This window comes from Coregonus lavaretus, assembly GCF_964263955.1.
Source record: "Coregonus lavaretus genome assembly, chromosome: 18".
In the NCBI taxonomy this organism is placed as follows: Eukaryota; Metazoa; Chordata; class Actinopteri; order Salmoniformes; family Salmonidae; genus Coregonus; species Coregonus lavaretus.
In genome coordinates this window covers 39744907-39758490 of record NC_140005.1, presented here as the reverse complement: position 1 = coordinate 39758490, position 13584 = coordinate 39744907, and the positions used below count along the sequence as shown (strand labels likewise).

Below are 13584 nucleotides of genomic sequence, written 5' to 3'. Positions count from 1 at the left end.
TCAGCTATTGACATTGTTTAGAAAATCCTCAATATGAGCACGTCTGTGTGTACATTGGTATTCAAATTGACTAAAGGGCTTTTCATTCAAGGCGTATAATTATAGCCATATACAGTTCTGATGGACCTAACAGATGTGAATGACTATTTATGCTATAGCTTTGAACCATAATGTGTCCCAGAGCCCCTATTCACAAAGCATCTCGGAGCATGAGTGCAGATCGAGGATCAATTTTGGTCTTTTAGATCATAATTATATGGACGGAGGGACCTGATCCTAGATCTGCACTGAGACGCTTTATGAATACAGCTGTGTGCCAGCTTTTGGTTGAGTGTTTGATTGATGTAGGCTATTGCGCAAAATCTCAGCTGTGATTGCCATGCCTTCTGGCTCCTCGAGCCTGGCTGATCAATAGGCCCATTATAAGGCCTTCTCTCTTTTTCTCTGCTGGAATAAAAGGTTATGGTTCCAGAGAATCACCATGTCTGCCTCAATTACGCCTTAAACCTATGATTGCCAACTTCATCTTGGCTTGTTTTATTTCATGCCCGCAGCCCGACTTTCACATATACTAGAATTTGTAGGCTAGTCTTTATAATTTGAAGCCAGGCCTTAGCAATTGCGTTAGATAGAGATAACGTCTGCTATCACAACTTTTAACTCTGGGGTCTGCTCTCCCGCCTCACAAAACAAAATGAAATTGCATTAGAGCCCCGACGAGATGTAATTTCACAGCAGCGCAATCAGATGCCTGGCAATTAGGGTGTTCTCATGCATCCATCCCCATTCATCCATCCATCCTTCCGTCCATCCATGGCTCTTACTCTGCATGCATGCCACGCAGCTGTGTGTGTGTGTGTGTGTGTCTGTTAGCGAGCTCTGGGCACTTCACAGCTGGAACCAGGCAGCACATCCCAATCCCATCATAGATGACAGTTCTAACAATAAGCACAGATGGACCACCAATGAATGGCAGCCATTGTCACGCTCACTCCAGTTGTTACAGGATTGACAGGTTATAATGTAATTATTGAGTGAAATAAACATTGCATGCCTTTTCAGTAAAATTAAGAAAACAACTTCATAAGTATTGCAATTCAGAGTTGAACACAACCTAATCTACTTTGGTGTGGATGGCCTGTTTGTACATCCACCATAGTTGCTGAAAAGGACGTCCCAGGTAAGCTCTATAATGTGAAGGGTATACCAATCTCTTTCCTGTGCTTCATATGACCAGGTATATTATATTAAACCCCCTCTTGTTATGTATGTGTCCTTTGTGCAGGGCTACTCGTTCATGGCCCCCTCCATCCTGTTCAAGTGGAATGCTGTGATGGACGACACACTACAGCTGTGTGGAGGATCAGGGTCAGAGAGGCCGGGGTCTGCTGCTGTGGCCCGCAGCGCCATGATGAAGGTACACCCCTGTGTGTGTGTGTGTGTGTGTGTGTAGTACAGTTAGATGGGTAGGGTTGTATTTATTCCCTCCACATAAACACACTTTGCCTAATAGCTTAGCTGGAGCCACTAAGAAATAGGAGTTTTCTCCCTAGAGCAGCGCTTACTTTCAGTTGTTTATGAGGTTTTTGCATCAGTATTTTCAGGTTTCAGTCCTTCCAGGAGAGAATAGTTTAGCTACTATATTTTTAGATTATATTTTCAGTTTCAGGTGTGATGAAGACTAGTTAGCGAGTGATAATGGCGTTATGAAAACAGCGTTCTTTGTAAATTTGATAAGAAAATCTTCTCTTTAGGACTCTCTGTTCTATATGAACTATGAGATGAACCTGAAGGACAATGCTCTGGGCGAAGGCAGTTTCTCCATCTGTAGGCAGTGCACCCACAAGAAGACTGGACAGAATTACGCTGTGAAAATCGTCAGCAAGAGGTACTGTACCATAGGCTAGCCTGGTCCCAGATCTGTTTGCGCTGTATGGCCAGCTCATACGCTATGGTGATTGTCATGCCAAACTGTACCAGCTGGAGCTCACTGATGTGTGTTTATTGGGAGTTGGCTAGCTAACTAGATAAGGCCATACACATTGTATTCTTTTTTTTTTAAAGAAGAAGAAAAAAGTAGACCCCTTGTTAAAATACTACAGCAACCTTAGTTCAACACCTAGCAACCTAATCAAGATATTTTAGCATCTTGGGAAGGCTAAAATAGGCATAGTTCAGCCATAATCCAAGAGGAAGTTGTATGTCACTTCACTGGAAACTTGAGGACATTATATCCCATCGATGCCCCCTCGACTGAACATGCATGACACAGCCTTTCCAGCCCAAACTGCCACAATTTCATCCCAAGCTGACTTTCAATCGGCATCATTTCAATTTTTTGTTTGTTGTTTTACTTTTTATACTATTTGAGATTCTTTGAAAAGCGCTATACAAGTTCAAAAATGTATCTATAATTGCAATTTTTCAGTACAACTTTTCAATTTTTCTGATTTAAATAAAACAATCATTTTGGAGAAAGATGTAGCGAGACATCCGTTAAACATTTAATTACATTTGGATGCTCTCACTCTGTGACATCAATTCCAGGCCAGCAGACCTCGCAGGAGACTGGAGGCTGCTGGAGGCTGCTGGAGGCTACTGGAGGCTGCTGGAGGATGAAGTGTGCTAACACTTCCCTTTAGTGGTGACACTGAACTTACGGCGATGACACTGTGTGACAGGTGCATATATGACAGGTGACACCTTCTGATGACACTTTGCGTCTCTCCCATGTCCCCTCTAGGATGGAGGCCCAGACACAGAAAGAGATTGCAGCTCTGAAGCTCTGCGATGGCCACCCCAACATCGTCAAGACTCATGAGATATACCATGACCAGGTAAGTTTTTTTTATTTAACCTTATCTATACAGGTTAGTCTCATTTAGATCAAATCTATTTTGTAAGAAACGCCTGTTATGTTTGCTATCAGATGGTGTGTTCTGGTTAGAAATATTACATTTTAGTCATTTAGCAGACACTCACTGGATTTAATAATAATAATAATAATATGCCATTTAGCAGACACTTTTATCCAAAGCGACTTAGTCATGTGTGCATTTTTACGTATGGGTGGTCCCGGGGATCGAACCCACTACCCTGGCGTTACAAGCGCCATGCTCTACCAATTGAGCTACAGAGGACCACAATTTAACTGAAGTAGGCAAAACAACCACATATTTTCATTGAACTCTTATTTATACAGGTTATTTTCATTGAGATAAAATCTATTTTACAAGAGAGACCTGATATAACAAGCATTGGAAACAAAAGCCCATCTTCAGAAATAGCCACTTTCTGACAGAACCAGTGATTGTAAGACGAGACCAACGGCAGACAGGCAGCCTTATTAAGTCAGAAGTGGAACAGAGCAGATGAATGTGGAAGCTAGATTCCTCCTGGGACATTCTCCATCTCCCTCTGTTCTCGCCTTCATATCGTCCTATAATAAACACTACACCCCCATATTTCAGATTGTATATACTGTATTTTATTGCAGCACAACAGCTGAACCACATACGGGCACATCCACTATAGGTATAGATTAATTAAACCTACATGGAACATATTTCATGTCTGTATGTGGGCCTTTAGATCTCATGAAGGATTTGCGCTTAGTGAGAGAAAATACAAATTGCTCCAAATCGGGTCAAACAAGTCTGTGTGTGTGTGTTTCTGTGGATGGCTGATATTGGCCATGTTCATTATCTGGGGCCCTTCAGGCCTTGGAGCAGCACTGTAGCTCTGAGCTCTGCTGGGTTGTTACTGTACTGTACCTCAGAGAGGGCTCAATCCCAAATGGTACCATATTTCCTTTTAAAGTACATTACTTTTGACTAGAGCCCTGGTTAAAAGTATTGCACTATAAAATGAATAGGGTGTCATTTAGGATTCAGCCAGACAGAGGGCTGTTAACTAGATCAAAGCAGAGCTGCCTCGCTGCGGCTCTCCTCTCCCCTCCTCTCCCAATCTGCGTTCCAATTCTACACCTTTCTCCCAAAGTGTGCACTTGCACACTCCCCGTCCATTGGGACACAGACTACCTTGCATGGAGAATTGGGACATAGCCAATGGTGTCCAAGTGCATACTTTGGGAGAAGGGTGGAGAATTGGGATGCAGCCCACCTCCCAGCTCCTTCCATCTCTCTTGTCTTTGTTCCCCAGTTCCAGCACTAATGAGAAAGCCTATTCTACTCTACCCGGCTGCAGTGCCAGACAGACTCGGCCACATTATTCTCTACCCACTTTATCAGGGTCCTTTCACTTCAGCCACTCTGTTCTGGTTTCATCTCGCCATCACTGTGAGAGCTGTATTGTTATTAGGATATGTATCATACAATATAGAAATGTGGATTCGGGGTTTCTACCGTTTCAATTTCCCAAACAATTTCATCTATTGTATAACAACAACCTTGGATCAGAGCAATCGATCACATTAACTCAATGAAGCATGACGTTTCCTACTTCATATGACCTCAATATTTTTTTAAGTTACAAAATGCAGTATATATATGGATATTTACATTGGTATAGGATCTATGAATAGTTGGTAAACATGACTGTAAGGCTCTCTCTGGAGACCCTATGGATTGAATGTGTGGTGTGTGTCTGTGTTTCTCCCCACCCCCTCTCCCCTCCAGCTGCATACGTACCTGGTGTTGGAGCTGCTGCGTGGTGGGGAGCTGCTGGAGAGGATCCGGAGGAAGCAGCACTTCAGTGAGACAGAGGCCAGTCGCATCATGAGGAGACTGGTGTCAGCCGTCAGCCACATGCACGATGTAGGGGTGGTGCACAGGGACCTCAAGCCAGAGGTACTACTCAGGAGAGAATGACTGCCCTTTGTCATTGAAGCCACAGAAGTTCAAGGCCGACAGCGGTACTGCCTGCATTGTTAGCAGAAAACAGGATCCCCCATTATAGGGAATGGAAAAATGGCGATCTTCGTGTTCAATCTTTGTGTAAATAAAATAAAAAATCGAAGACAATCATGGTACCAATAATTGCTTCTAATACACCAAATGTATGTCCTTGAACCAGTTATTTGAAAATCGCACACAGAAGAAGTTATAAGGATAATTTAGTTGCTAATGGCAGCCTGCAGCACCACGGTCGGCCTTCAACTTGACTTACTTAATGAGGGGGCGTAACTGAGCTAGCCTGTAACGTCACTTTTATTTATTTTATTTCACCTTTATTTAACCAGGGAAGCCAGTTGAGAACAAGTTCTCATTTACAACTGTGACCTGGCCAAGATAAAGCAAAGCAGTGCGATTAAAAACAACACAGAGTTACATATGGGGTAAAACAAACATAAAGTCAAAAATACAACAGAAAATATATATACAGTGTGTGCGAATGTAGTAAATTATGGAGGTAAGGCAATAAATAGGCCATAGTGCAAAATAGTTACCATTTCGTATTAACACTGGAATGATAGATGTGCAAAAGATGATGTGCAAATAGAGATACTGGGGTGCAAATTAGCAAAATAAATAACAATATGGGGATGAGGTAGTTGGGTGGGCTAATTTCAGAATGGCTGTGTACAGGTGCAGTGATCGGTAAGCTGCTCTGACAACTGATGCTTAAAGTTAGTGAGGGAGATAAGTGTCTCCAGCTTCAGAGATTTTTGCAGTTCGTTCCAGTCATTGGCAGCAGAGAACTGGAAGGAATGGCGGCCAAAGGAGGTGTTGGCTTTGGGGATGACCAGTGAGATATACCTGCTGGAGTGCATACGACGGGTGGGTGTTGCTATGGTGACCAATGAGCTAAGATAAGGCGGGGATTTGCCTAACAGTGATTTATAGATGACCTGGAGCCAGTGGGTTTGGCTACGAATATGTAGTGAGGGCCAGCCAACAAGAGCGTACAGGTCACAATGGTGAGTAGTATATGGGGCTTTGGTGACAAAATGGATGGCACTGTGATAGACTACATCCAATTTTCTGAGTAGAGTGTTGGAGGCTATTTTGTAAATGACATCGCCGAAGTCAAGGATCGGTAGGATAGTCAGTTTTACGAGGGCATGTTTGGCAGCATGAGTGAAGGAGACTTTGTTGCGAAATAGGAAGCAGATTCTAGATCTAACTTTTGATTGGAGATGCTTAATGTGAGTCTGGAAGGAGAGTTTACAGTCTAACCAGACAGCTAGGTATTTGTAGTTGTCCTCATACTCTAGGTCAGACCCGCCGAGAGTAGTGATTCTAGTCGGGTGGGCGGGTGCAAGCAGCGTTCGGTTGAAGAGCATGCATTTAGTTTTACTAGTGTTTAAGAGCAGTTGGAGGTTACGGAAGGAGTGTTGTATAGCGTTGAAGCTCGTTTGGAGGTTTGTTAACACAATGTCCAATGAAGGGCCAGATGTATACAAAATGGTGTCGTCCGCATAGAGGTGGATCTGAGCGTCACCAGCAGCAAGAGCGACATCATTGATATACACAAAGAATAGAGTCGGCCCAAGAATTGAACCCTGTGGCACCCCCATAGAGACTGCCAGAGGTCCAGACAACAGGCCCTCCAATTTTACACATTGAACTCTATCTGAGAAGTAGTTGGTGAACCAGGCGATGCAGTCATTTGAGAAACCAAGGCTATTTAGTCTGCCAATAAGAATGCGGTGGTTGACAGAGTCGAAAGCCTTGGCCAGGTCGATGAAGACGGCTGCACAGTACTGTCTTTTATCGATCGCGGTTATAATATCGTTTAGGACCTTGAGCGTGGCTGAGGTGCACCCATGACCAGCTCGGAAACCGGATTGCATAGCGGAGAAGGTACGGTGGGATTCGAAATGGTCGGTGATCTGTTTGTTAACTTGGCTTTCAAATACTTTCGAAAAGCAGGGCAGGATGGATATAGGTCTAAACTTCCTGGAGTAGCTCAAACTGCGCATATTATGTCTCCATGAGACTCCATCTTAACCAACTTAATTTGACTTCAATGCGCTATTGAGTCTTCACATAGGAGTGAATGGTGTCAAGTAATCGATGGCTTTCTCCATTTATATATGCAGTCATTGGTACTACTCAAACTCCTAGGCTGCTCCCAGACCTGTGGTCCTCTGTAGCTCAGTTGGTAGAGCATGGCGCTTGCTACACCAGGATAGTGGGTTTGATTCCCAGGACCACCTGTATGTAAAATGTGTGCATGAGTTTAGTCGCGTTGGATGAAAGCATCTGCAAAATGGCATATTATCTTTATGGGCTGGCTATACTGCGCAAACAGATCTGGGATCAGGCTATTGAACCCCTAGGTAATAAAGAACTAGAGGGACAATCCCAATTGATCCTGATAATCTGTATGTATGACCTAGCTATATACAGTGCATTCAGAAAGTATTCTGACCTCTTGACTTTTTCCACATTTTGTTACGTTACAGCCTTATTCTTAAATGGATTAAATTGTTTTTTTCCCTCATCAATCTACACACAATACCCGATAATGACAAAGCAAAAACAGGTGTAGACATTTTTGCAAATGTATTACAAATAAAAAAACAAATATCACATTTACATAAGTATTCAGACCCTTTACTCAGTACTTTGTTGAAGCACCTTTGGCAGCGATTACAGCCTCGAGTGACGCTACAAGCTTGGCATACCTGTATTTGGGGAGTTTCTCCCATTCTTCTCTGCAGATCCTCTCAAGCTCTGTCAGGTTGGATGGGGAGCATCGCTGCACAGCTATTTTCAGGTCTCTCCAGAGATGTTTGATCGGGTTCAAGTCCGGGCTCTAGATGGGCCACTCGAGGACATTCAGAGACTTGTCCCAAAGCCACTTCTGCGTTTTCTTGGCTGTGTGCTTAGGGTCGTTGTCCTGTTGGAAGGTGAACCTTCAGCCCAGTCTGAGGTCCTGAGCGCTCTGGAGCAGGTCTTCATCATGGATCTCTGTACTTTGCTCCGTTCATCTTTCCCTTGATCCTGACTAGTCTCCCAGTCCCTGCCGCTGAGAAACATCCCCACAGCATGTTGCTGCCACCACCATGCTTCACCGAAGGGATGGTGCCTTGTTTCTACTGGTCAGAGTCCTTTATGGGCCTTTTGGCAAACTCCAAGTGGGCTGTCGTGCCTTTTACTGAGGAGTGACTTCCATCTGGCCACTCTACCATAAAGGCCTGATTCGTGGAGTGCTGCAGAGATGATTGTCCTTCTGGAAGGTTCTCCCATCTCCACAGTGGGGCCATCGGGTTCTTGGTCACCTCCCTGACCAAGGCCCTTCTCCCCAGATTGCTCAGTTTGGCTGGACGGCCAGCTCAAGGAAGAGTCCAAACTTCTTCCATTTAAGAATGATGGAGGCCACTGTGTTCTAGGGGACCTTCAATGCTACAGAAATGTTTTGGTACCCTTCCCCAGTTCTGTGCCTCAACACAATCCTGTCTCGGAGCTCTACGGACAATTCCTTCGACCTCATGGCTTGGTTCTTGCTCTGACATGCACTGTCAACTGTGGGACCTTATATAGACAGGTGTGTGCCTTTCCAAATCATGTCCAATCAGTTGAATTTACCACAGGTGGACTCCAAGTTGTAGAAACATCTCAAGGATGATCAATGGAAACAGGATGCACCTGAGCTCCATTTCGAGTCTCATAGCAAAGGGTCTGAAGGTATTTCTGTTTTTTATTTTTAATACATTTGCACAAAAAAATAGCCTGTTTTTGCTTTGTCATTCTGGGGTATTGTGTGTAGATTGATGAGGACATTTTTTATTTAATCCATTTTAGAATAAGGCTGTAACGTAACAAAGTGGAAAAGGGGAAAGGATCTGAATACTTTCCGAAAGCGCTGTACATGTTAGTTGCATATGAATAGAATATAGCGATCAAAGGCTTGAATGAAGCATGATATCTTTCTTTATGTTTATTTTCTCCATCTGGCCAAATGGAACTGAAGCTGGCACTTCAAAAGTGGTGCATCTCATCTTTCCTGTCATTAATGGACTAGAAATGGTAACGGGTGTGTCGTTATGAGATTGTAATTATGCATTCAAATAGACTCTGGAGAAATAACAGAAACATGTTTCTCTCTTGAAACCCTGTTCAGAACTTGCTATTCACAGATGAGAGTGAGAACTCGGAGATAAAGATCATAGACTTTGGTTTCGCCCGACTGAAGCCCCCAGACAACCAGCTGCTGAAGACGCCGTGTTTCACCCTGGCCTACGCCGCGCCAGAGATCCTCAAATACGACGGCTACGACGAGTCATGTGACCTCTGGAGCCTGGGGGTCATCCTGGTGAGTGGTGAGTGAAGGTGGTACAGAGAAGGTGTGAATCCTTATACCCTTAATGCATTGGAGGAGAAGAGCCAAGGTTCCTTCCCTTAGAACTTCTCCTCCAATGTGTTTTGAGAAGGATGTCAGGGAGTCAAGGAATCAAGGAACAATTGTTTAGTTTCACCCAGTGAGAGAGAGGGCTGCCCAGTTCAAAATCCAACCTTAGCCTCTATCTATACCAAAAGCTGCACTTCTCGTAGATCTGGTATTTCATTGATTTGATACAGCTACAGAAATTCGAGCTTGATTCAGCAGTTGTATGTTGGAGTTTGTCGAGGCCATTCACAAGGGGAGCTGTTCCGGTGTTCTCGGTATCCTATGTTATGTGGTTAGGGCCTGTCTGATACCCATCTCTGTTTTATTCAGTACAGCTAACATGCTTCTGTTCTGTTGTGTCCGGTGGTGTGCTGTGCTGCTGACACACTTCAATATTCACCCCTAACCCAAGATCTACCAGCGGCACTAAGCTTTATTTATACAGCACATTTCAGACATGAATGCAACACAGTGCGCTTCACAGGAAAAAACATAAGTAAAAAACGATTAGAATAAAAACAGGAATGTTTACTACACAACAAACATAAGAGGATGCAAAACTAAAGAATAACAGTAAAAACTGAAAGACAAAAAGAAAGCACCCTAAGGATAAGCAAAGCTAAAAAGTAGCGTTTTAACATCTCTTTTAATTATGTCCACACTTTCGGCCCCCCTCAGGTTCTCTGGCAGGCTATTCCAGGGGCTGGGCGCATAGTAACTAAAGGCTGCCTCTCCATGCCTCTTGGTCCTAGGCTTTGGGATAGTTAAAAGGCCAGTGCCAGAGGATCTGAGTGACTTACTGGGTACATACCTCAAAAGCATGTCTGATATGTATTGGGGTGCTCAATCGTGGATTGATTTACAAACCAATAGAATCATCTTAAAATGTATTCTAAAACTCCAGTGCAGAGACTTTACAACCTGTGTAATGGGTGCTCTCCGTCTGGTCTTGGTCAGTACCCGTGCTGCAGCATTCTGTATGTTTTGCAGTTGACCAATGGCTTTCTTGGGTAGACCAGACAGGAGAGCGTTACAGTAGTCAAGCCTTCTTGTAATAATGAGTCTCTCTGTATCAGCCTGAGATAGAAACGGCCGCACCATGGCAATGTTCCTCAAGTGGAAAAAAACGTATTTTGGTCACATTCTTAATGTGTGTTTCGAAATGGAGTTCAGAATCTAAAATGACACCTAGGTTTTTTACCTGGTGTTTTATCTTTATTGCCTGTAAATTAAAATGTGCGGCCAGATTCTCTCTCTGTGCTTTGGCTCCAATAATAAGTACCTCGGTCTTGTCTTGATTTAGCTGGAGGACGTTGTGAGCCATCCAAGTATTTAAATCACTAAAACAGTCTAATAATCTGTGGAGATAAAATCCTCTGGTGACACAAATGTAAAGTTATGTATTGTCTGCGTAGCATTGAAAATCAATGCCGTGCTTTGTGATAACGCTGCCAAGGGGAAACGTATATATACTGAACAGTACCAGACCCAAAATCGAACCTTGTGGAACGCCACAAGTGATATCTATTTTCTCTTGAGTTATGTTCACCAATGTTGACAAAAAAACTCTCGACCGGCCATAGGCCTAGCCAGAGCAGAGCGGGTTAAGGCTACAGTATGAGGTTTGGGAAGCTTTTCAATGGTCATTTCAATTGTTAATTTTTATCATAACCCAAAATATGAGGTTTTCTTACTCCCTTGTTTACAAACAAGAAGAATGTAAACAAATGATGTATTGCGTCAAAAGATGGTTAAACGATCTCTTGGATGTAACGGACTGTCAGCCTTTTCATGTAAAGCACTGTCTATGAATAGCCCCATCCCTCAGCTGATTTTGTTGTTTTTTGAATCGCAAGGCTTTTCTGTGGCCATATGAGGCTGAGGCATTGCTTCCTGCCAGCGGAAATGTCAATGGTCCTCTGAAGAGAATGAGAATTAAGAGGAGAGGTAGAGAGAGAGTGAGGGAAAGCGAGAGGGAGGGATGGATGGATGGAGAGAGAGTGTGATAGGAAAGAGAGCGAGATGAGGGGTGAGAGAGAGGAAGGAGAAGAGAGAGGAAGAGAGATTTCTCCGCTTGGCCTCTCAAGCGTGCAGCCTCAGTCCCCTCTCTCTCTCTCTCTCTCTGCGTTTGCCCCTGGGGGTAGAGTATAGTAGTGTGCTGGCTGTGTGTACAGAGCTGTGATGTGATGCTTCCTGACAGGCCAGGCTCTGTACAACAGAGTGCCCTGGAAGCATAGCAAGCCGAGGAGAGGACACCACAGAGCCAGAGACAGACAGACAGACATGCACTGCCAAAACGGCCGTTGTTTAATGAGGTATTAGAAACTAGGCCAACTTTAATCCGGCTTAGATCAAGTGAGAGTACACCTAGTACCTGACTTAATTAGCTCAGGCACGGTTTAAAGATGTGTAGACCTGCATGGACACCATGTATACACAATATCAACATATAGGCTACATGTAGGATTCCACAATATTAATATGGATTATATTATTACATTGGATCATATATTTATTATTATGTAGTATTATTATTATTATTATTTTCCAGTACACCATGCTGTCGGGCCAGGTGCCGTTCCAGTGCCAGGGGAAGAGTCTGACCCACACCAGCGCTGAAGAGATCATGAAGAAGATTAAACAGGGAGACTTCTCCTTCGAGGGAGAGGCCTGGAGGAGTGTCTCACAGCAGGCCAAGGACCTCATACAAGGTGAGCCTGGGAGGTGGAGATGAGGGAGATTAAACATCAGGGGGGTTGATATGATACCAACTTCAGGCATTCTTTGCTACAAGGTGAAGGTTGACCTCCTCTAGTGTGCAGCGTGTCTTTGGTGCTGCTACTCACCAGCGGTTGTGTCTGTAATGTTCACCAGGTGTCTGTCTGGTCCAGGGCTCTCCAACCCTGTTCCTGGAGAGCTACCGCCCTGTAGGTTTTCGTTCCAACCCTAATCTAGCACACCTGATTCTAATAATTAACTGTTTGATAAGCTGAATCCATATGGCTGAATCAGGTTTGTTACAACTGGGGTCGGAGAGAACCTACAGGAGGGTAGCTCTCCAGGAATGGGGTTGGAGAGCCCTGGTCTGGTCTTTTCCCCCAGAGCTGCTGTATTGACATACATATACAATATTAGTGCTTGTAATATCCATCATTGGTGTGGTACCTATAGAGCTGCTGACAGTGGACCCTGACAAGCGGATCAAGATGTGTGGTCTGAGGTACAACGCCTGGCTCCAAGACGACAGCCAGCTCTCCTCCAACCCTCTGATGACACCAGACATCCTGGGCTCCTCCACCACTGTGTCCGTACACACCTACGTCAAGGCTACCTTCAACGTGAGCTTTATTCATTCAATCAGGAGGGGGGAGGGCATGGTGAGAGTGAATGGCAGGTTTGCATTAGAGGAGGCAAGGAGAGAATATCCCCGTTTCACTTGTCATCAGTTCTTCCAAAGGGGATGGGGTGATGGTGAGGGCGGGTATAAATCCTTTCATGTTTTTAGCCTCGTGAATGTGTTTATTGTAGTTTACTGTTGTTCATTTGTTGTTGTTTGTATTTGTATTTATTATGGATCCCCATTAGCTGCCAAGGCAGCAGCTACTCTTCCTGTTGTTTTTATTGTGGTCTTGGGTTCTGCTTCTCCAGGCGTTCAACAAGTGTAAGCGGGAGGGTTTCCGTCTGCAGACGGTGGACAAGGCCCCGCTGGCCAAGAGGAGGAAGATGAAGAAGACCAGCACCAGCACAGAGACCAGGAGCAGCTCCGGTGAGAGCACCCACTCTTCCTCCTCCTCCTCCCAGTCTCACCAGGACACCCAGTCCTCCTCCCAGTCCCACCAGGAGAAGACAGGGGGAGACACCAACCCTCCACCCCAGCCCTCCAACACCACCCCTGTCACTACACCCCTCGCCCTGAGCTCAGACAGCGACCCTGTCCCGGAACGCCCTTGCCCTCCAGCCTTCCACTTCTCACAGTGAGAGAGAGACAGACGGTGTATTATAGGGGATCAGCCTGAGCAAGGCTCTGCGCAGATCCGCTAATCTTAATTTGTAGGTCAGTCTTTCTGTGCAGTCACATGCAGTAGATCTCAAACATGCACTGAGAAGATGAGGTGAAGAAGGCGGGGGAAAAGACTGCGCTGTCAGAAAGACCAATGGACAGACAGCATGGAGATCCCTCTATCTCTCTCTCTCTCTCTCTCTCTCTCTTTCTCTCCTTCCATGGCAGCTCGCAGTCAATCACTCACAGTCAGTCACATGCATGGACAACAAGTGCACGCACGCCTC

General features: G+C 44.7%; 1 protein-coding gene across 1 annotated transcript in view; it reads left to right on the top strand.

Annotated features, from left to right (window-relative positions):
• The window catches only part of LOC311145720 (ribosomal protein S6 kinase alpha-5-like), a 37148-nt gene extending 23861 nt beyond the window's left edge, over window positions 1–13287 (top strand). Inside the window, exons 10-17 of the mRNA XM_084182003.1 lie at window positions 1286–1417; window positions 1755–1888; window positions 2744–2837; window positions 4638–4808; window positions 9031–9222; window positions 11849–12008; window positions 12469–12635; window positions 12946–13287. Coding sequence (XP_084038129.1) covers window positions 1286–1417; window positions 1755–1888; window positions 2744–2837; window positions 4638–4808; window positions 9031–9222; window positions 11849–12008; window positions 12469–12635; window positions 12946–13275 — 1380 coding nt within the window. The 3' untranslated portion in view covers window positions 13276–13287. The remainder of the gene's footprint in view (window positions 1–1285; window positions 1418–1754; window positions 1889–2743; window positions 2838–4637; window positions 4809–9030; window positions 9223–11848; window positions 12009–12468; window positions 12636–12945) is intronic.
• The last annotated feature ends 297 nt before the right edge of the window (window positions 13288–13584 follow it).